At 35.8% G+C, this 24,178-nt stretch overlaps 4 protein-coding genes across 19 annotated transcripts in view; 1 reads left to right on the plus strand and 3 right to left on the minus strand.

Moving 5' to 3' along the window:
* The window catches only part of LOC131436556 (calmodulin-binding transcription activator 1), a 477,355-nt gene that overhangs the window by 159,494 nt on the left and 293,683 nt on the right, over nt 1-24,178 (plus strand). The gene's annotated exons all lie outside the window — the stretch shown is intronic.
* LOC131436559 (UDP-glucosyltransferase 2-like) lies at nt 1,595-3,565 on the minus strand. The gene is made up of 2 exons (XM_058605345.1): nt 2,663-3,565; nt 1,595-2,566 (listed from the first exon to the last, which is right to left on the minus strand). The coding sequence occupies exons 1-2, from the start codon at nt 3,491-3,493 to the stop codon at nt 1,835-1,837; spliced, it is 1,563 nt and encodes a 520-aa protein (XP_058461328.1). The 5' UTR covers nt 3,494-3,565; the 3' UTR covers nt 1,595-1,834.
* Nucleotides 13,223-15,841, minus strand: LOC131436557 (UDP-glycosyltransferase UGT5-like). Of its 2 annotated transcripts, XM_058605343.1 has the most exons (3): nt 15,274-15,841; nt 14,187-15,207; nt 13,223-14,103 (listed from the first exon to the last, which is right to left on the minus strand). In XM_058605343.1, exons 2-3 carry the CDS (start codon nt 15,015-15,017, stop codon nt 13,369-13,371), a joined length of 1,566 nt encoding a protein of 521 aa, XP_058461326.1. In that variant the 5' UTR covers nt 15,018-15,207; nt 15,274-15,841; the 3' UTR covers nt 13,223-13,368. The 2 variants fall into 2 exon arrangements, with proteins under 2 accessions (XP_058461326.1, XP_058461325.1); XM_058605342.1 differs by having other exon boundaries at nt 14,187-15,841.
* Nucleotides 20,987-22,921, minus strand: LOC131436558 (UDP-glucosyltransferase 2-like). Its single transcript, XM_058605344.1, has 2 exons — nt 21,956-22,921; nt 20,987-21,872 (listed from the first exon to the last, which is right to left on the minus strand). Exons 1-2 carry the CDS (start codon nt 22,784-22,786, stop codon nt 21,138-21,140), a joined length of 1,566 nt encoding a protein of 521 aa, XP_058461327.1. The 5' UTR covers nt 22,787-22,921; the 3' UTR covers nt 20,987-21,137.

A 24,178-nucleotide genomic window follows, 5' to 3' on the forward strand; every position in this document is an offset into this window, starting at 1 on the left:
TAGGAAAAAATCACACGGAGCGATATCTGGTGAATAAGGAGGTTGGGGCATGATTAAAGTCTTAAAAGTCGTTTTTTTATCAAAACTAAGCAGTTTTGGAACGAATTTTGCTGCCACTCGTTTCATGCCCAAAACATTTGAAAAAATATGATGGCATGAGCCAACTGATATGCCAACTTCATCAGCAACTTCTCTAATAGTGATTCGGCGATCATCCATAATCATTTTTTCCACTTTTCCCACATTTTCATCGATTATTGACGTGCTGGGTCGACCGGAGCGTTCGTCGTCTTCAACGTCTTCGCGGCCATCTTGGAATCGCTTATACCACTCGTAAACACTTGTTTTTTCATAGCAGACTCACCGTAGGCTCTCTGTAACATTTCGCACACTTGGTTACACTTTATTTCATTTTTCACGCAAAATTTAATACAAATTCTTTGACTCTTCAATTCTTCCATTGTTTAAACTAACAAAAATCGCCGAGCTAAAAAAAACACGTCTACACCAGCCGCTACAAGACAGAATGTAAACAATGAATACAGCTGAAAATTTCACCATACATTAGGGACATATGTACCAACACAATAAAAAAAATTTTGACCACCGGACTCTCCAGACGCGCGCAATTAAAAAATTCCGAGAACTTTTTGAACAGACCTCGTATTTCATTTGTATTCCCCATAACGCTAGCAAAATCAAAGGTAGCTATGATTCGATCGAACCACATTTTATCGAAAAATCAATACGTCGTTATTCAGAATAAGGGCGATAGTTTTTGCTTGAAAAACTTTTTTTTAATGTGCCCATCTTGCAATGTATGATCGGTTGCTAGGGAACTTGATCGCCTTTGTTGAGACAAAATCTTATCAAAATCATTGTATTGTTTCGTAAATCGACAAAAAAGTCTACAAGTCCAGAAAGTTTGGTTCTTTCAACATTTGTTCGGGTTTGGCTCGAAATTCGTCATATTTATAGAGAAGAGTTTTTATAACATAATTATTTTTTAAGGTTTCGAGAGGGGGTTAAACTGCGATGAATATTTAAATAATATGCCAATTATTGAGAGGTGAACTAGACACGAGAGAACTTGTTCAAGTCTTCCCGATAAGAAGAAAATAGTTAACGCATACCTCATTATGCCCTTGTCTCCGACTAGCAAAAGAGCTTAAAGTGATATTCGTGAGGTTGAATTTTAAGCTAAAATATCTATACAGAACACTTAAAACTGTCACCCGCATGATCAGAGTAATATCTAATTGAGGTATTTTCAATATCGAAACAATAGCACAGTAACATTAAAATGTAGAATACAGTGACTAAACTTAAAATGTATTTGAAATAATCATTGAGCGAGCACGATTGACGGTTTCGAAAAGTGTATTTCTATTGTTGATACCAAATGAATGACATAATAAAATAAATCGATAAATAACTATTTTACTAAGTTTGTACATTTTCTAATCCAAGATTTTGATGAATATTAAACAAAATTTAACTGTTTCTTGTATTTAAACTAAATTCACTAAAATTCTCTAATACTTTAAGAGAAGTTATAAAAGTTTTCTAACAATTTATTAAATATGTTACGGAATAATTGCACGAATTTGACGATGGCACTGTATTTATAAAGCTGTAAAGTTTGCTTTTTTTAACAAATTTTTAAATAAAAATGTTATGGTATAAAGTACGATTCCTAAAAAACAACAAAATTTTCTAACGCACTATTCAACATTAATAGAACTGAAACAATATTACAATAAAATACTTGTTCTTCCTCGATCTTGAAATGGTTTGTCGTAATTTCTAGAAATGTGTCAAAGCTAAAACAGCTCTACTCTCGCTTTTTCTTACCTTTGGTAACTTTAGATCTGAAAATCGTTCGATAGATTTTCTTGAGTATGTACAAGCTAATGACTGAACTCGCTATTAAAATAAGCAATAGCACAGCTAAAACGTCAACTGAATGATACTGCAGATAGGACAGTTCCATAGCGGGTGATCGAAGCTGCGGTGCTCCTCCATGCCGCAATATATATTCAACCCAGTAGACGACACTTTGTTTCGGTGTCATTGGTTTATCCCGAAATCGTTCCGAAGTTAGCTTGGCATTTTTTGCGTACTTTGGATCATTTAGAACTGTGTTGATAGCTTGGGAAACCGAAGATTCGCTAATATCGGAGCATTTCAACAGCACGGCATAACCCGCTCGAACGGACTTTTCAACGTTCATCATTTGATCACCGAAAATCGGGACTCCAACCATCGGTTTTCCGTGATACAAAGACTCCGTAGTTCCCAAGTTGCCTCCGTGGGTGATGAACAGTTTCACATTGGGATGGGCAAGGATGTCATTTTGAGGCATCCATGCTTTGATCATTAAATTCGCCGGTTGATTCGGAATCGAATCATCTTCAAATTTCCACAGGACACGTTGTTTCAATTTGGAAAACGCCTTCAAAAATGCTTCCCGTTTTTCAACAGAAATCTCCGTAGATTTCAAATTGGATCCCATACAGAAATAGATCACTCCATCGGTGGCTTCATCCAGATATTGTTGCAGATCCTGAAAATTGTTATAGACAAATCAATCACCGTTGATTACATTATATAATACTTTCTAGTCTCATGACTTGAGTTGATATGGCCGATAAGAACGTACCTTCGGTAGTGGTTTTGGTTCTTCTATTTGGAGTCCACCGACTTCTATCATGTTCGGTGGGTATGGCCTCGGGCTGCTTAATACAAAATGTTGATTCAAGAACACTAGCGAAACATTTCTCATCTGTTCCTCGAATGTCTGTTTCGCATTCGGAAATGCTTGATTGTAGAAATCCTTTTGTGTTGGTAGATAAATCCAGTTGTAAAAGACCGCGTCAATCAGAGTGACCAACGCATTGACAAAGCGTTCCGAAAATGTCATGCGATCAGTATAATGAAGCAGAAAATGTGCTTCGTGGGAAGCTGGACCGGGTGCTGCGACAAGATGATTAGTCCACAATGAATTTCCAAATGCAGAAAAGGTAATCAATTGTGCATCAAAATGCTGTGCAAATCCATAGAACGATTCAGCCAAAAATGATTCCAGTATGACAAGATCGAACTTCTCATTTGAGCTGGAAAGTTTTTCAACGTTCGGATGTTGCATGGCAGCCTCGTACAGCATGGCTGGTAATGCTTGGTACAAGAAAGCCAGTAGCATCATTGACGATATGAGTCCACCGTGAAGTTCGAACATGTTCATGCTTTGATTATCTGCCTTTTCCAACATTCCAGTCAGTACAATTTGCCGGTAGTTCTCCGGTGGATTTTTCATTGGGTAAGCCGTGATGACGGTCAAGTCGTGGCCCGCTTCTGCCAACGTTTTCGCGAATGCTGCTCCAATGATGTCGTGCGATTTGCCTCCCAAAGGCATGATTGTCAGGATTTTGGCACCTTCACCGAAGGACACCAACCAAATTAAACTAAACACGACTGCCGCGCGTCCGTTCATTGTGATAACGAGAAAGATACTGTTGCTGCAGGCTCGATTCGGTCAAATAAATAATCGTATTCGTTATCGCGATGATGAAGAGCATGCTTGACCGTCACACACTTATACAGTACTTTTGATTGTCAGCCCTGTGCTGGTGTGTGAGCAAACTTTTTCGGTAAACAATACTTGCTCAAATCGTTTGATCGAAAGACAACGCCTGCGACATTTACTATTTCTGGTACCTGATTCGATTTGTAACGTGTTTAGTTTTATTCGCATTTTTGTCCCATTCGATTATAGAACCGCTAGACGAATGATAAACATGTGATAATGGGTTATACATGAGTGTTGGTTTCTTTAGGGATTAGACATCTTTGAAGTTGGAAATTATCTTCTCACGTTGTATCTCACCATTCAATGCTGAAGATAAGCTGTATGCCGCATTCAATGGATACATACATGGAAAGGTAGAGTCTTATATGTCGTTAGGGTTTCATGAAATATCACGACAAGCTGATGCAACATGCGTAACAGGTGAATAGCTGACCGGTAAAACATGAAATTATTTCATCCTTTTTCATGTTCTACTTTTCTTCAGTTTGACTTTGAAAATGACCATTTGATTGATATATTTCAAATGAAACAGAATATCTACTCATCTAAGTTTTCGGTTAATAGTAATTGTATCCTCGGATGAAACTTACATTGAAGAGTGAAGGAATAGCAGAACAAAAATTAACAATTTTAGATGAAAAAGGCGAGTGGGTAATTTCACAGACATAACTGGAGGACGTAAATACAAATAAAACGGATTTGCTTTCTGAACCTTCCGGTTATAGGTTATCGTTCGTATTAATAAATTGTGTGCATCTGTATTAAAGTACGACTTTACTGAGAAACGGGTACGACCATTTTTGCAGATTGAACTGAGAAATGGCCTTTTTGGTCACGTGAAATAAATATTTGACCAAAAAAGTAATCGTTCAATCCAATATAAGTACGACTTATTTACGACAACCATACAATACCATGAAAGTAAATACCACCGAGCCAATAGGAGTAAAATACTAGAACAAACAATGTTATAGTAGTTTTTGTGGTTTACGTATTCAGTCGAGGAAAACTTCTTTGGTAATATTTTAATGGTTTTAATTGTTAATGGTTTTACAATAAGAAACTGAGTAGGCTGTGCATAAAAAAAGAAGTGAAAATTTTTACGTGTGACATATTTTTGCAAATCAAATATCATGTTGTGAAATTAACGATTTTTCCTAACAAATTGTTAGCTTCAGTGCTAAATGTTAGAAGATATTGTGATACTAAAACTATGCTGACATCGGAATAAGTGTTGGACTATTTGTACTGGTGACACTAAAGTAGTAACAAGATAAGTTGTCTTTCATTATATACTTGATTTAGCATTGGTTTGAAACCTGAAGTGAAGCATCTAGGATAAATACCGGACTGTATCTAAGAAGTTGTCAGTGACATCACATGCGTCTTCCGTTGAGAGATAGCTGAGTTGTTTTTCACACAACCATATTAGGTATTGGTTAAAGTACACCCATATCTCACTTTGGAACTGCTTCAATGGGTCCGAGAAGTTCAACACAACATGTGTTAAAATTTTAAAGAATTCTTGGTAGCCTAGCTAGCTAGGGCAAAAAACATATAATAATATTATTAGGACGTTTAATAGCAGACTATGTTGCATGTGAAAATGCAGAGGAGTACCCTACCGCAATGATATGCAAAATTTATCTGAAAAAAGTCTAGTGAAGAACTAGGTTATATTAGTTTTTCGAAAAAAAAATTTTTTTTCTTATACCTTAACGGACGACGAAACAAACGCTCGAAGACTTTGAACAGCTTCCGGGTCTGGCTTTTTCTATCGCAATGCGAAGTAACGCCGTTGCCGAGCATTTCCAGCCAAAGAAGCATTGCCAAGTATTTCCAGGCTTCATTCAACTGATCATTCTGTTTGGGTTAGCCATCAGAATTGTAAATCTCAAACGCTACTCGTACGAGCAGATGTTCAATGCTTTACAGTTTTTTACTTCTGAACTTCAGTTGTTACTGCATGCAACGAAAAATTGTACCAAATGCGGCAAAACCACAATTAATTATCTTTCCTCATAAACCAACAGTCTCTTTTCTTAGCCCAAACAATCATAATGTTATCAAATTGAATGACTTGGAAATGACATGGTCTGTCCGTTTTAATTATTCAGGCTTAACTTATGATAAAAATCTTAGTTTCAAGTATTTTTTCAATGGAAGTAATACAACAAAAAAGTAAAATATGTTGAATATTTATAGTCTGTTATAAACAGAAATTCTAAGCTTTGTCTTAAGAACAAATTTTTCGATTTAATAACAAATATTCAGACCAACCAGGCTTTATATAGTACCAATTTGGTCAAGTTGTTGTTCCTCCTAGAAGAAAACATTCCTAAGTATTCAGAATAAAATTCTGGAATTGATCTTGAAGCGTCCTTCCTGGATTAGTACAATTGAGTTGCACAGAATAACAAATAAAACCATTGGATGTATTGTGATATAGTATTATAAGCGATTTCCGACAAAAATCGATGCAATATCCAGTCGAATCGTTTCGCTTTTTGTATTAGTTAGCAAGTTAGTATATAAGTTTCTTTTGGATTATTAGACATTACAAATAAGTTTACAATAGGGGCTGGGCCACTAGGAAATTGACTGTACCTATTAGCTCTCTCCGGACAGTACCAGCCTAGATGCCGTGTGGAATCCGGCGAAAAAAAAATGAACCAAGAATAGATCCACTGGGTTCCTGCTTCCATGTCATAAAAGGCGACATTTGCAGGACTTTCATTTTCCTTTCAGTTATCAGATATTTTCAACGTTTCACTTCTGATTACTCTATTTTACTAAATTATCTATTCATTAAACCTATCAATTTCCGTCTAGCTTCGGAGAAAAGTTTTATTTGGAATGCTTTCTCCTTCCATGTTATTGATTGTCTTTCAGGATTATAAATTGAATGATAAAAATCAACTATTGCGCAAATCCATTGATATTACAAAGTTAATAACAGCGATAACATATATTGGTATTTTGAATACATAGTAAAAAACGTGTTTAATCCACCTAGCAGTGAGATGATACCTATTTTTATCAATCCGCATGTGTTTTTCGCATGAATATTCTTCGGTGTTTAAGTTTTCATGACATTATTTTGATGGCCGTCGTTTTAAGCGACAATTTGAGATTTTAATCACTCATTACTCTGTAATGTCGAAACTGCAAATCGGATCGAATTTGAATCTAGAAGTGTGATAATCGATTAAACATGCCATGATATGTAAGTTCCACTCTAGAGTTTACGGTAATTTAAGGTACTTCCAGAGCCGGTATTCAGGAACCAGCATAACCCAAACCGATTCGTATGGCCATATGACGAATAAATTACAACAGTTTTGAGTCCAACTTTGAAGCTTTTCGGGATTGTCATCTTCTATATCGGTTTGAATTTTAAAAATTCATCATCATGTAATTCGAGAACCGGAAGTCATAATTGGATAAAATTAATTAATTTTTGTATATAAGTTTGTTTTAATTTGAATTTTTGTTTCTGAAATTTGATTAAGCTTTTTATACTGGAACCGGAATTCTAAAAGCGGTATGGTCGAAGTCAGATAAATTCACCTGAGTAGCTGTACAGTTTACATTTGTTTCAAAATATTTGCAAATCAGTTAAGACATCTTTGAGAGATCATAGCACGAATTAAATTTTTAGGTGCATTCTGATCGACAACTGAATACCACTAAAACTGAAAAAAGTTAATTTTTTATCGACTATCCAAATCTGCTAACCCGATAAACCTGATTAATTTATGTGGAGTAGACATTTTTATACTATCCCTGGTCGTCAAATGGTGAGATAACTAAGTCCTCACAAGTCCCTATCTCATGCCTCCCCGAGCGTCTATGATGACATTTGGTCAATAGAACGGCGTCGACTGGGTGCTATCGCCTTCTGCGTTAGTAGCAGAATGAGAGGGTGCGAAATGGCTTGTAGGTTGAAGCCCATCCTAAAGTGCAGTGTTTATCATAGTATATTACAACATATAATTGTGTTGTTTATTACATCATGTATTATTATTATTATTTTTATTATTATTATTATTAGAAGAGCGTAACTTACACTGCGACATTACCTGTTATATTATATCATAGCATATTATTTCATATATTATCGTCTTACACTATTATATTGTATTATATTATATTATATTTTATTATATTATGTTATATTATATTTCTATTATATTATGTTATATTGTATCGCATTATGTTGTATTATATTATATTATATTGTAGGGTTTATTATGAGTAATACTACGTACCTCTGCGCAAAATATAAATTTGTTTTCCTTATAAGTTATCATTTTTAAAGTAACTTTCAACTAAATATCAAGGTCGTCACAAGGTGAGCTTGGTCCTCACTGGATCCTGTTTCATGCCTACACGTGTGTCTGTGGTGACAAATGGTCGATGGAATGCGTTGATGGCAGAATGAGAGGATGAGAAATGACATATAAATTCAAGTAATATAATATCATAGCATATCGCAACATATCATTTTATTTATTCTATTATTTATTATATAATTCATTGTACCATATTATATTGTTTTTTATTGTTATTTTCATTATTATATTGATTGTTATTATTATTAATTTGTCATCAATAATAATAACATATATTATTTTTATAGATGTGGATATTATTATTGTTATTAGAAGAGAAATATTCTACTTCCTGCAGTATTGCGAAGATAGAAGAGCATAACTGACACTCTACATTAACTGTTATTTTATATCATGTTTTATAATATATTATATTATATTGTATGACATTGTATTATATTATTTCGTAATCTATTATATCATTTTATGTTATATTAATTTCATTACACTATGTTTCATTGTATTTATCAATATAAAACATTTTGCACGGGGGCGTAAAGGGGAGGGAGCATCAGGGCATCGGACGAATTGATGACTGGACGAGGGATTGTGGATAGCCAGCCCAAGTCACTTGAAGGAAACTTGTTTCCTTCTGAAGGTTTGAAATGTGTCTGACGCGCCCTTCTCAAACAAACCATCAGGCGGGTTCAAGCATGTATAGCGATATTCTTCATCCATGCACTGGATATTATGGTTGGAAGAGCATCTTTTATTCCCGCGGAATACGAGTAAGTGACTCTACTTACGTATCCGCCCAACCCTTTTTGTTCGCTTTTCGGTAACAGCTATAGTAAGAAGGTGAATGGATGAGTCATATCGGGGCTACTGTAAGTCTACCCGCATCCACTGGCAAGTCCTTGAACTGATGGTGGCTTCACTTCACATCACATCACATCACAGTAGACATTTTTATACTATCCCCGAAACCGGAAGTTGGATCTGACTGAAAAGCAAGATGTTTTATAGAATCTTGAACCATTTGAATCTTAGATGATTCTTAGATTTCATTTGAATCGTAGATCGGTTTAGCCATCTACGAGAAAAATGAGTTACACAATTTTGATTTCGTTTCACATATCATCCTGTAGTTCCAGAACCAGAGCTCGGAACCAAACATAATTCAGGAACTTTGTTTGGGAGCATACGATTTTTCGTATGAATCTGAATTTGTAGAAAAGAAATTTTCCGAGAAAATTAAGTGAAATTATTTGTCACACACGCATGTGCTGATCTCGACGAACTGATTCGAATGGTATATGGATGTTATGTTGTTGCACCATTTTTTGCTGTAAGTAGTTTAAAACAAAATAATTAAAAAAAATTCTGCCATCATCTGGTTTATATATGTCATATTCGAACGACTATGTTGCCAAAAACGAGCCGTGCCAAAATCGGTCCGAGGCTAAATGTCATGAAAAAGGATGCTGTACACAATCCTTTTGGTACTTAGAAACAATTGTATGTAACAGTATAAAAAATCGTGTTTTCCGTTGCTCCCAAGCATTTCTTTGTCATACAGCGCTCAAAACTTGTACTGCTGGAATAGGGGGAAAAGTCGTTTACACAAAAATTTCGATATCTCCGTTAAAAATGGACGGATTTTAACAATCTATGGCTTGTTGGATAGGTATTACCGTGTGGAATCTAAGTCTGAAAACATATTCTGTTTTCAAGGTCAATTGTGACAGATACTGTCAAAAAACTGAAAATTTTGACATAAAACTTTGTATAACTCAAAAAGTAAACATCCGATCTCAAAACCATTCAATAGCGTTTTGGGTGACGGGGAGACCTTTCATTTGCGACTAGTTTGATCAAAATCGGTTCAGCCATCTCTGAGATCTCGACCTCTTTGTTGACAACACACATACAGACACACACACACACACACACACACACACACACAGACATTTGCTCAGTTCGTCGAGCTGAATCGATTGGTATATGTCATTCGGCCCTCCGGGCCTCGGAAAAATTTTCTAAAGTTTGAGCGAATTCTATACCTATTTTTTATATATATAAAAATAGGTAAAAAACACTTGATATTAATATTTCAAACAATAAATTGATATTTTTCTCGGTAGCCGGCCGCCCAGATCAACCAATATAACCAATTAATAATTTTAATAAATAATTACAATAATAAAGCGGAAATAATAAATAATCAAGTCTCGCGTGAAATCTGTTGACCTTTATTTGGTGATTTACAATGATTTTATAAAAACTGTAGAATATGTCAATGCAATGAATCAACTATTTTGTCTAAATCCTATTTACTCGTTTATTTTGTATCACGTAATTTCAAATATGAAAAATAGGGAAGTTTTTATTCTTTACGCGATAGTACTGCAAATTTTTCTTCAGTTTCCTCGAATAAGAGCTGTGAATCAAAACTTCCCGGGACTTCAATATAGGATATTGTTGAAACGTTCACTCGGGAAGTCAGTGAGTTTAGTGGTGCTTCCGAGCATCTTGAAAACCGGAACATACTGAGTCGCGCGCGAATAATACCAACACTGAAATTTTTACTAACAAATATCCTTCTCTCGTGACACTTGTGGAGTGCGCAGTAGAATATACGGCCTCTAGTAACAACAAGTGTTGGACTAACATCCCTTCCCATTCCACAGTGGTCCAGGAAGCAAAATTAGCAGGAAACAATTGTTTACGCTTTTATTATTGGGCTTAGAGATTTGAAGTCTTCGGCACATTAGTTGGAATTAATAAACTGCGTTTTTCGGCCATAGTGGTTTTAGGGTGGTCCTAAAGCAAACTATGAATTAAAAAATTATTTCAAAATCTGGATGAGATAGAACAATGCATGCTTCCACAATAACTTAGAATAATCAATTTAAGGCAACTTTGTCGAAGATATTGGTTGTGTATCTTTAACTGTTTTTACATTAGAACGGTTTACATATCCTAAGTTAGGGTGCTTCTTAAAAAAAAGTTTTTATTCAATAACTTTTTCATTTGAATTTTCTCAATAAAGTAATGTTCTAAGAAACTCAGGAGCCTAAAAAGGCGCAAGTTTTGGTGGAAGAAGATTTTTTTATACTACCTGGTTAAATAGTTATGAAAGATTTTAACAAAAAAATACGCCTTTTTTAAATAACGGTTTCCAAAAATAGCGCAATCCGAAAAAAAAATTTCGATTGCATGTGATAGCTTATACATTTTTATATAATATGAGTAAAATTTGGAAAACAGTTATTTTTCTATCTCATTTAAATCAAAATTCCGTGCAAGTATTTTTGTACTTTATCATATAACATCTAGCTTAGTAATATACTCAGGAGTGTTAGAAAAAGGATATTTCATGACAAATATTTACAATCTATTCTTTGGACATTTGTCGTACGTATAATAAGATGTAACTTTTAAATTTTTTATCTTTCTCATAAAGAAAAGTTTTACAATCACTGTGAAAACAGATTTTTGAACAGAGGTCCATAGAGCCGAATATCATATACCAATCAAAAGTGTTTGTGTTTGTCACACTCAGTTTCAATGGGGATCTCAGAGAAATCTGCTAAATTTCATTTCATTTATATGCAATTACATGGTGAAAAGCGCCAACAAATCAATTTCCAAGTGTTTCTTATAAGTGGCCATGGAAAGGAAGGCGATTTTCCAAAACTACTTAGTAAAATTAATTGGAACAGTATGTAAACTTTGTTAGTATTTTTGTTTGTTTTGTTTTTCAGAGAAATTATGGGATCGGAAGTCATTAGAAGCCTTAAGAACAGATCTTCTAAATTGACCTGCCTGTTGAATTTTCTTGTATTATTTTCCCTAAATCTTTGAATGCATTTGTTTCTCGTTTCTGCTGCTTCTTCTGAAAACATTCCAATTGGACGAATTGCATATTGTACAATAGCGACTTCATGCACGAGTAATTTGTGTACAGTTGGTGACAAAGCGTACCAACCATACAATTTGTTGTATAGCTCATGTGTACTGTTCGTATATATTCCGAAAGACACCACATCGATCTCCATTTTGCTGTTAATTAGTGATAGTATAACATAAAATCTTTCCAATAAATCATGATTCAGTCCTGTAATTTTAGCAACTATTTCTTTTCCTTCAAAAAACCGCCTCGCAAAATTACCGCTGTTTGAATTTCCTCCCCCTGGCCGAGGTTCACTGATTCGTATATCCAATTGCTCTCGAAGAGCCGAATGGATAGATTTTTCATGATGACTCACTGCATTATTATTCTTTGAAACTTTCCACGTTGGTTTCTCCAAGCACAAACGATAAGAAATCTTGAGAAGCAACTCCATAGTGCGATTATACGCATGAAGCGGAGAGAGTCCGAACTCGTATTTGGATTTTCTTTGAAAAACAAAACAAACAAAAATACTAACAAAGTTTTCCTTCCAGAAAATACACGGCATCTAATATTGTAATATGATACTCGTTAATATACATACTTTCCAATTAATTTTACTAAGTAGTTTTGAAAAATCCTCCTGAGTTTCTTAGAACGTTACTTTATTGAGAAAATTCAAATGAAAAAGTTATTGAATAAAAACTGTTTTTTTAAGAAGCACCCAAACTTAGGATATGTAAACCGTTCTAATGTAAAAACGGTTAAAGATACACAACCAACATCTTCGACACAGTTGCCTTAAATTGATTATTATAAATTATTGTGGAAGGATTTTTTTTTAATTCGTTTTTTAATTCGTAGTTTTCTTTAGGACCACCCTAAAACCACTATGGCCGAAAAACGCAGTTTATTAATTGCAACTAATGTGCCGAAGACTTCAAATCTCTAAGCCCAATAATAAAAGCGTAAACAATTGTTTCCTGCTAATTTTGCTTCCTGGACCACTGTGCATTCCTTAGACGATGACCCGTCTGAGCATCACGGGTTAGCACACTGCTGTAGGGGTTCTCTCTGAAGCAACAAACGGTCGCTTATTCTCGTTTCGCGATTCGATTCTTAGAAGCATTTGTGCGATAAATCGGATCGCATAGTCGCATAGTTTAGTCGAAACGGTGGTCATGACATTTGTTAGTATTAGCGGAAAACAATAACAGGTTCGGAAAATCGGGATATTCTTGAAAAAAAAAAACAGCGCCCAGCAGCATCCTGATGGTAGATTGATTTCGGCTCTGCTCAAATGACCGACGAAACCGTACCGAAATTTCTCGAAAACTGGTTTGACTATCCATTAGCAGGGAGAAATAGGGTACTAGATCTGCTATTGAAGTGTAAGCTGATGGGTAGTTTAATACGTATGATTTATTAATGCATTAAGGGAACTTAAACAATACAAAACATTCAAAAAAGTTGCTCTTCCTGATTTTGGAATACATCCAATGTTCGGTTTTGCATTGACTTGCTAACCTATTCCAAATGGAAATCAGAAACTATGCCCTTTTCTTCTTACTAGTTTTGGAAACTTTTGATTTGAAAATCGTCCGATATATTTTCTTCAGTATGTACAAACTAATGACTAAGCTCGCTATTAAAATAAGCAACAGCACAGCTAAAACGTCAACTGAATGATACTGCAGATAGGACAGTTCCATGGCGGGTGATCGAAGCTGCGGTGCTCCTCCATGCCGCAATATATATTCAACCCAGTAGACGACACTTTGTTTCGGTGTCATTGGTTTATCCCGAAATCGTTCCGAAGTTAGTTTGGCATTTCTTGCGTACTTTGGATCATTTAGAACTGTGTTGATAGCTTGGGAAACCGAAGATTCGCTAATATCGGAGAATTTCAACAACACGGCATAACCCGCGCGGACGGACTTTTCAACGTTCATCATTTGATCACCGAAAATCGGGACTCCAATCATCGGTTTTCCGTGGTACAAAGACTCCGTAGTTCCCAAGTTGCCTCCGTGGGTGATAAACAGTTTCACATTGGGATGGGCAAGGATGTCATTTTGGGGCATCCATGATTTGATCATTAAATTCGCCGGTTTGTTCGGAATCGAATCATCTTCAAATTTCCACAGAACACGTTGTTTCAATTTCGAAAACGCCTTCAAAAATGCTTCCCGCTTTTCAACCGAAAACTGTGCAGACTTCAAATTGGATCCCATACAGAAATAGATCACTCCATCGGTGGCTTCATCCAGATATTGTTGCAGATCCTGAAATCGTTACATTAAAAGTAGACACATGAATTACAGTCAAGTTTGATGACTTTGAATTTACACGGTCGAATATAATTTACCTTTGGTAGTGGCTTTGGTTCTTCTATTTGGAGTCCACCGACTTCAATCATGTTCGGTGGGTATGATCTTGGACTACTCAAAGTGAAATGTTGGTTCAAAAACACTAGCGAAACATTTCTCATCTGTTCCTCGATGGTTAGTTTCGCATTCGGAAATGCTTGATTGTAGAAATCTTTTTGTTTAGGTAGATAAATCCAGTTGTAAAAGACGGCGTCAATCAGAGTGACCAACGCATTGACAAAGCGTTCCGAAAATGTCATGCGATCAGTATAGTGGAGCATAAAATGTGCTTCATGGGAAGCTGGACCGGGTGCTGCGACAAGATGATTAGTCCACAATGAATTTGCGAATGCAGAAAAAGTGACCAATTGTGCATCAAAATGCTGTGCAAATCCATAGAAGGGTTCAGCTAAAAATGATTCCAGTATAACAAGATCGAATTTCTCGTTTGAGTTCGAAAATTTTTCAACGTTTGGATGTCGCATGCATCCCTCGTATAACATGGCCGGGAAGCTATGGTACATAAAACCCAGCAAAATTAATGACGATATGAGTCCACCGTGTTGATCGAAAAAGTTCATATTCGCAACACCACTTTTTTCCAACATTCCAGTCAGTACAATTTGCCTGTAGTTCTCCGGCGGGTTCTTTACTGGATAAGCCGTGATGACGGTTACGTCGTGGCCCGCTTCTGCTAACGTTTTTGCGAAAGCTGATCCAATGATGTCGTGCGATTTACCTCCCAAAGGCATGATTGTCAGGATTTTGGCACCTTCACCAAAAGACACCAGCCAAATTAAACTAAACACAACTGCCGCGCGTCCGTTCATTGCGAAACCGAATTTAAAACTGTGGCTCTGGTTCCAATTCGGTTAAATTAACATATTCGTTTGACGAGATGTTTTGTGATCAGTTTTAGTTCCGGTAACCAGATGCAAAAGATGTCAAAAGTATTCGTTTGCGTGAAGACGGACAGGTTTGGGGTTGAGATGATGACTGGCAACTAACGAACGCCCAAAGCTGGAAATACTTACACACCTAAGAATTTTTGTGGTTGGAATCTACTGAATCAAATTCTTCTCATACAGTTTGAACAGGTTGACTACGCATGTGATGTTTACTATTTCGGCTATCTGTCTCACAGCTGACCACAGTTGGAAGAAAGAGGACAGACATGCGACAATAGTCAGTGTGTGAGGGTTGGTTCCATTCCAGTTATCACGGCGTATCTAATCATTCAACTTTGTTGTCAAGCTGGATTGCGTACTCAATCAACACATACAAATGAATATTTCTTGATTTAATTCTTGGCGACTGCATTAAATAAATCGTTTTTTCATTACCGAAGCTCAATAGTTCAAATTACTTGTAACTTTTGAATTTAATTTGTCTCCTGTAAACATTACCTAGGAAACTATTCGACTGATTAATGTTTCTTGTTGTCTAACCTGCGTTCTCTGCCTTCATCAAAGGGAAATACTATTGTGACATGGAAGTGGACTTGTACCGATGTAGTCGTGGTGAGACTCTTGCAAATGTGTTTCGTGGGTGATGCGTGCATTGGTTCACGTGTATTCTGCTTCACAGAAAAAGCAAGTGATCGAAGCGCATTTGATTTTGTACACTGAAGAATTATAAATGGCTTGCGGATTTCCGAAGTTACGCGGTTTTTTTTACGTGAATTTTCAGAGTTATCCAGTTTTCTTGTTTTTATGTCTTAGAAATGCATGAAACGTCGAGATCTGGTGTTATCCCGATTTTTTTCGAAGTCAACTGTCTGAAACATAAAAAAATTTCTGTTTAAAATACAATTTCAAATCACGTCTCATTTAAGATGTTTGGCATAAAAAAAAATTTCGCTCTCGGAAATCTCAAAATTTCCCAAAAGATTTTTAATAAAGATAAGTTTTTTTGAGGTTACATCAGATCTGAACGTTTCACGCATTTCTAAGACATTTGGCATGAAATTTTTTTTCGCGGATTTCCGATATTACACCTTTTTTACGCGGATTTACGAAGTTACGCATGTATACGATTTTCACCGAAACCGAAAATGAATGAAGTGGAAAATGAAAGAAAGAACACAACATCCAGTCAACAACAGAAGCGAAATAATAGTTTCAAATTCTGTTGTTGACTGGATGTATATCTCGATCGCAAAATTTGTCAGCGGAGCTGAGAGTGACATTTATTTTTCGCCTTTTTCGTATATTTGGAGACTTTTATTAGATCTGATGGAGACACCAATCCGACTCAAGAATGACTTTTGAAAATGGCGAATGATTTTTCGTATGCACTTTTTTCGTGTCATTGTAGCTCAGAAACTGTTAATTGCACAAAAAATTGCAGAAGTGGGAAATTGATTGAGCACTCTAAATTAATATGAACTGGGAAAAGAAATGGAACACCTTTTCAATATTTAAAAAAAAAACTCAAGTTTCAAAAAAATATTTCCATATTTAGCCATAAAACTCAAAGAACTCAGATTCATTGAAATAACATGTTTTTCTTAGTATTTTGATTCCGCAGTCTCGTCACTCGATCACAAGGATGGCGTTTATCGTATCAAAAAACGCTCTCAAGCAACTTTTCACACGATTCAATCAGTGCCATCAAAGATAGACGGATATCATTTCAGCAACAAAAAACAGGCATGGTTCAATGAATATAGAATGGACACCAGCGTGAGAGCGAATGTCTCTCGATGATCCGTCTGAGCACGCTGTTGTGGAGATTCTCTGTGAACCAACAAACGGTCGCTCATTCTCGTTTTGCGATCCGATTCTATACGAAAAGTGACTACCTGCGATAGAATCATTTTACTGTTGTATGGCATCACAATCATTACATGAACTATATTGGCGCATGCTTATGTATGTTGCATTATAACTCCAGTATAATTTAATGTGCTCTTACCAAACTTGACTCAGGTACTTCTTGCTCTTCAGAGGTTGTCATAAGAGTATTTTCTCTATGGATAGGTGTGCCCTTAGCATGGGGATGTAAGCTAAAACTTAGAAAATTTGACAAAAATCGTTACTATTGATGAGTACAGATACTTCTTACCGCAACTCAGGGAAGATTATAATAGTAATCAGAGGTAAAAAATAAGTAACTTAAAATTATTCCAATTTACATGTGGGTCTGAATTCGCTAAAATCACTCAGAAAAAATGACTAATGAAATTTTTTGCTCAAGTCTTGGTAATACGGTTCTATTCGATCATTGAGATTATTTTACGAAAAAATAAATGAATTAAAAATTTTCTGAAGTTATTATAAAATTTGATTTTTGTCGCTTTTACAAGAAAATCATACTATTCTATAACAAATACAAATAAAATATTCAAAATATGCTTGTTTTAAATTTGAATATGGCTGTTCCAAACGAATGTTTGAAAAAAAAAACATTGGTTGAACCAAACCAGAATTGCACATCAACAAAATGATTCGTTGGAATAAGTCGGAAATTATTTATTTTCACAATAACTTTTCTTGCGTGTTGGAAATCATTCGAACAGTCTAAAAATAATGCACACTGGAAGTAAAATATGGATGTTTCTCCTAGTTCCCTAATCCTTGGAACTGAGAAAAATGAAACCGTACCTTCAATATTTTGTTTTAATCCTGTTATTAAAACGAACACTTGGCGTTAATGCGATTAGTACTATTTTGAAAATGAAGTAGTAATTCCCAAAACAATGCACAGATATTCGAATAACTTCAAGCTCTTGATGTGAAAGAGTCATTTAATAACTAAAATATGATTTTCTAGCTCCTAACACACTTTTTCGAGTAATATCATATTTGCTGTTTTTTTAAAATATTTTCGTTCTTCGGGTTGGCATTTGATAATTATTAATTCACCTTTTGTTTTATAAACTCATCTAAAACCTAGTATTCCTCGGTCAGATCCAAAGCCATTGAAATTTTCCTCATTTAAAAAAATACTGGTTTGTTTTCTGAGAAGTTTTGTTTGAAGATGAAATTATTTCGAAAGAAGATGGAGAAAAGTATTAAAAAAAGGTTTTTTTTGTCGTGGATACGACTCACTTTACTATGGAGCGCTTTTTCAAAATTTACCCTCTGAGCCACTTGTTGTATGTTCGAGCCCCGACCTGGAAGGATTCTTATGTCGTTTTTCATTGATTCCACTCGCTCGGTGCCAGTGTTTTGCCCTGACAGCCGATCAATGAAACGGTTTTGTAAAGTTTGGTTTGCACGCATGCTGCTCGGAAAAGAAAACGGGTGCAAAATAGTTGCCCGCGAATTGCCCCGAAAGTGCATTTTTTCGTGCGGTGCAAATCCATGAAACACAGTGCATCTGTTTTGATTGCCCGACTGCACGAAAAGTGCACGAATCGGGCAAAACACTCCACGAGTGTTCTCAATGAAAAACGACATTAGTGTCAGCAGGATCCATAGTAGTAGCCATGCAATGTTTCTGTACGCTAAGAATCGGCTGTGAAGTCTGTTGAAACAGAAAGGCCAAAGTCCACAAAAGGAATGTAATGCCAAGACTTTGACTTTGAGAGCGTGATAAGTTTTTGATCGCGAATATCTCTTGTTGTATCTAACGTTTCAACATAATTTCGACCATCGGAAATATGATCATCAATTTATGATAACATTTGCCGTTATATGCCATAATCACATATAATTCAAAATTTAAGTTTTCTGAAATGTTTGGTATTAACGAGTATCAAAAAAGAAAACTAATGATGCTTTTCTTGTATCTGGGTAGGTTTCAACGGTTAACACTTGATATATTTCGTTCATTCTAGCCTGTGCAGGTAAATGACCAGGAAGTAAAGCAAGTGTACCAGTTACAGTTATCAAGAATTCAGTTCAGTATTGAATCAATTGCGGGACGTTCGCAAAGCCAATTTCTCTTCAAACAATTGCGTCATCCTGCTGCCGGTCGTTTGCATTGGAGCGAAATACATCGAAAAGTGGACACCGAGGGAGAATATTGTGCGAAATTAGCCCTTCTTATGGCTCCAAATGATATCTAAAGAACTAAAGTTACGAAATTCACACAATCAACTAATACGAACGATTATCATTTTTATTCGTATTCACGTTCTTCAGTTACGACTGTTGCATTACTCACCCGCCTTTCCTTTCTCTTAAAAATATTATAGGTTGCCATTTATTGTAAAATGTGCATATAACCTCTGTATAACCGCTTACTGGTTTTAAAATATTGGAAATGATAGTATGACAACCTGATCAACACGGGAGAACAAAATTGTATCTGGGGTTGTTTCGTTTTTTCTATCTAAATTAGTCATAATCTTGGCCTCGTTACTAGTTAAAATAACAAAAACTATAACTCAATCTAATCTAGGTGATAACAAAATTCAATATTATATCTAAATTTGTTACAAAATTAGTACGACTTTTCAGGTGTTATTACCCATTTTTTTAAGGGAATATTTTGTAACAAATTTTGAAATATTTTTGGCTTGTAAGCTGTTGAAATAACAAAAATCATAATAAAAAAGACTCTAGCGGGAACAAAATCGTAACAGATTTTGAAACGTTTGTATCACAATTATTATTGAATTTGATATGACTACAGAAGTTCCAAAGCAGAAATTTCTCATAATAGTTATAATAAAATAGATAGCAAATTTAACACAAAAAAATATATCACAGCCTACTTTTAGCATCGTTCTAATCCAAAATTGTTGAATGATTTTTTATATTAAATGAATAATTTATTTAGTGATCTGGTTTCTTCTTTTAGTTCTTTGAAATTCTGATCATTATATTTCGATTGAAGCACTGGAAGAACTCATTTTTCCAATTAATGAACTTTATCATGAGTCTTGCAAATGAAAATAAAAATAACTGATTTTGTTATTATATTGTTAGATTAATTTTTAAATATTTAAAGATTAAATATCTCAAAATAACACAAATTGTTATAAATATCAACTGTTGATACACTTGTGTTATGATTTTGTTATGTGCATCTGATCGGGACACCATCCACAAAATTGACGATGTTGTATACAATGTAGAGAAATATCGAGCCGCTCTCTGTCAAATCATCGGCAATCACCAACATTGATCCATCGTAGCAGATGCTTGTAGCGATGAACTGGTCCGGCGGGAAAGGCTATGTAAATTATTGGCTGATACTGGTAAAGATATCGGGTTCGATTCCCGATGTGATCAAGAATCTTCTCGGGTTGTAAGTTCTCTTGATTAACCCTGGATAGTAAATTCGAAATATTTGAATGCTATTTTTTGTCAATAGTGCTTTTGAAGAAGAATCTATACCGGCTACATCAACCAGATCGTTTTTTGTTTACTGTGTTGAAATATCAACTATTATCTAGATAACTTGTTCTGGTCACATCTTTGTAGGGGTATGAGGGGGGACCATCATCATATCTTGTACATATTTTAACTGACGTTAATGGAATTAGCCGTGAATGTGGATTCTGCGTTCAAGATTAATCGATCAATTTTTAATTTCTCTTAATAGTGTTCGACTTTTCAGTCGATTTCTAAAAACTTCTTCGTCGACACCAATAATAGATGTCGAGTTATAACGATTTGAAGAAATTTTTTCACAATACTATTTACCTCCTTTTTAAAGTCAGTCGTGAGTCGATCCTGATTTTTCAACTCTTTCTATTGTTAATTTCTGGAATCGCACAGCAGTTTCAAAATAAATTCGAACATAAAGTATTTTTTGTCATTGTTATTCACTGTCAAAATTTCATGGCTTTCGAAAAGTGAACATTTGAGTCGACAGTTGTCCTAATATGCATAAATGGATTTCATTTTATTTTAAAGCGACGTATAATTTAATAATGCATTAAGTGAACTATACAATACAAACATTTAATAACACTCGTTAATCTTGATTTTGAAATGCAATCAATGTTCGGTTTTGCATTGATTTTCTTACCTATTCCAAAAGGAAATCAGAAACTATGCCCTTTTCTTCTTACTACTTTTGGAAACTTTTGATTTGAAAATCGTCCGATATATTTTCTTCAGTATGTATAAACTAATGACTGAACTCGCTATCAAAATAAGCAATAGCACAGCTAAAACGTCAACTGAATGATACTGCAGATAGGACAGTTCCATAGCGGGTGATCGAAGTTGTGGTGCTCCTCCATGCCGCAATACATATTCAACCCAGTAGACGACACTTTGTTTCGGTGTCATTGGTTTATCCCGAAATCGTTCCGAAGTTAGTTTGGCATTTCTTGCGTACTTTGGATCATTTAGAACTGTGTTGATAGCTTGGGAAACCGAAGATTCGCTAATATCGGAGAATTTCAACAACACGGCATAACCCGCGCGGACGGACTTTTCAACGTTCATCATTTGATCACCGAAAATCGGGACTCCAATCATCGGTTTTCCGTGATACAAAGATTCCGTAGTTCCCAAGTTGCCTCCGTGGGTGATAAACAGTTTCACATTGGGATGGGCAAGGATGTCATTTTGGGGCATCCATGATTTGATCATTAAATTCGCCGGTTTGTTCGGAATCGAATCATCTTCAAATTTCCACAGAACACGTTGTTTCAATTTCGAAAACGCCTTCAAAAATGCTTCCCGCTTTCCAACCGAAAACTGTGCAGACTTCAAATTGGATCCCATACAGAAATAGATCACTCCATCGGTGGCTTCATCCAGATATTGTTGCAGATCCTGAAATCGTTACATTAAAAGTAGACACTTGAATTACAGTCCAGTTTGGTGACTTTGAATTGACACGGTCGAATATAATTTACCTTTGGTAGTGGCTTTTGTTCTTCTATTTGGAGTCCACCGACTTCAATCATGTTCGGTGGGTATGATCTTGGACTACTCAAAGTGAAATGTTGGTTCAAAAACACTAGCGAAACATTTCTCATCTGCTCCTCGAAGGTTAGTTTCGCATTCGGAAATGCTTGATTGTAGAAATCTTTCTGTTTAGGTAGATAAATCCAGTTGTAAAAGACGGCGTCAATAAGAGTGACCAACGTATTGACAAAGCGTTCCGAAAATGTCATGCGATCAGTATAATGAAGCATAAAATGTGCTTCGTGGGAAACTGGACCGGGTGCTGCGACAAGATGATTAGTCCACAACGTATTTGCAACAGCAGAAAAGGTAATCAATTGTGCATCAAAATGCTGTGCAAATCCATAGAAGGGTTCAGCCAAAAATGATTCCAGTATAACAAGATCGAATTTCTCGTTTGAGTTCGAAAGTTTTTCAACGTTTGGATGTTGCATGCATCCCTCGTATAACATGGCCGGGAAGCCATGGTACATAAAAGCCAGTAAAATTAATGACGATATGAGTCCACCGTGTTGATCGAAAAAATTCATATTCGCAACACCACTTTTTTCCAACATTCCAGTCAGTACAATTTGCCTGTAGTTCTTCGGCGGGCTCTTCACTGGATAAGCTGTGATGACGGTTACGTCGTGGCCCGCTTCTGCCAACGTTTTTGCGAAAGCTGATCCAATAATGTCGTGCGATTTGCCTCCTAAAGGCATGATTGTCAGAATTTTGGCACCTTCACCGAAAGACACCAACCAAATTAAACTAAACACAACTGCCGCGCGTCCGTTCATGGCGAAATCGAATTTTAAACTGTAGCTTTAATTTGGTACAATTGTTATATTCGCGTTTTGAGATGTTTTGTAGTTGGCTTAAGGTCCGGTAGCCAAACGCAGAAGATATCAGTTGTATTCGTTTTCATGATGACAGTGCGGTTTTGGGTTGAAATGATGACTGGCAATAATGAACGCACGCTTAATGATGGAAACACTTACACACCTAACGTTGTTGATAGTCGGAACCAGCTGAGCCAAAATCTACTCAAGCCGTTTGAACATGTTGACTACGCATGTGATGTTTACTATTTCGGCTATCTGTCTCACAGCTGACCACAATTGGAAGGAAGAGGACAGACATGCAATAATAGTGTGTGAGGGTTGGTTCCATTCCAGTTATCACGCCGTGCCCAAGCATTCAACTTTGTTGTCAAGTACTCAATCAACACATACAGAGGAATATTTTTGGATGAGATTTCTGGTGGCTGCTTGAAATATTTCGATTTTTTCATTGCCGAAGCTCAAGATTTGAAATGACATGTAACTTTTGAATTGAATCTAGTAAACTGTTCGGCTGGTTAGTGTTGATGGTTGTCTAAACGGCGCTATTGTATGCATTCTTTGATCATCACTGTAGAACAAGGAAATGAACTTGTACCGATCTTGCCGTTATTAAACGGAAAGGTCATGGACTTGTAATGCTGGAAATTGTGCAGGAACTGTAGTAGTGGTGAGACTCTTGCATATGTGTGTCGTGGGTGATTTCGGGCATTGGTACACGTGTATTCTGCTTTACAGAAAAAAAGTGATCGAAGCGCCTCTGGTTTTGATCACTAAAGAAGAAATAGAATTGGAAAATCGTTATACTCACTTGAAGCATTTTCCTATTATGGATAGATTTCGAGCAGTGAAATATTTCCGAATTACAGATGGGCTGTAAGTTCTGCAACATTAATTAGTTTTTTGTATTCATTACAGTAGAGATTAAAAAAAGCGTTCATTTTGTAGAACTGCTTTGAACTTGATATTACTACCTGAGGAGCTAGTACTATTGAATCGTTCCATCATTCATATGGATTTTTTTCATAATCTTTCAAAAAAAAAAATTCAAATTGGCAGCTATTTGTATTTTGTGGTAACAAATTGAATGGTTATGTCTATAGTGACTTTTCGTATGGATTTGTAATAATAATCACCCTAACTCTTGTTTACGTTCGTATCGACCATACGACGAACGGGTACTTTCGAACGGATACGAATAAACTACTCCATGTTTCCACTCCAATGAATTCGCATACGACTCGTATGTCACAAAATATTTTTATATCAGTGAACTTCTTCAAATGAATGCTAAGCCATGATGAAATCACTCCAATTCTAGTGATCAACCATATGCGAAACGCTAAAATG

This window comes from Malaya genurostris, chromosome 3 (assembly GCF_030247185.1).
Source record: "Malaya genurostris strain Urasoe2022 chromosome 3, Malgen_1.1, whole genome shotgun sequence".
Lineage (NCBI taxonomy): Eukaryota > Metazoa > Arthropoda > Insecta > Diptera > Culicidae > Malaya > Malaya genurostris.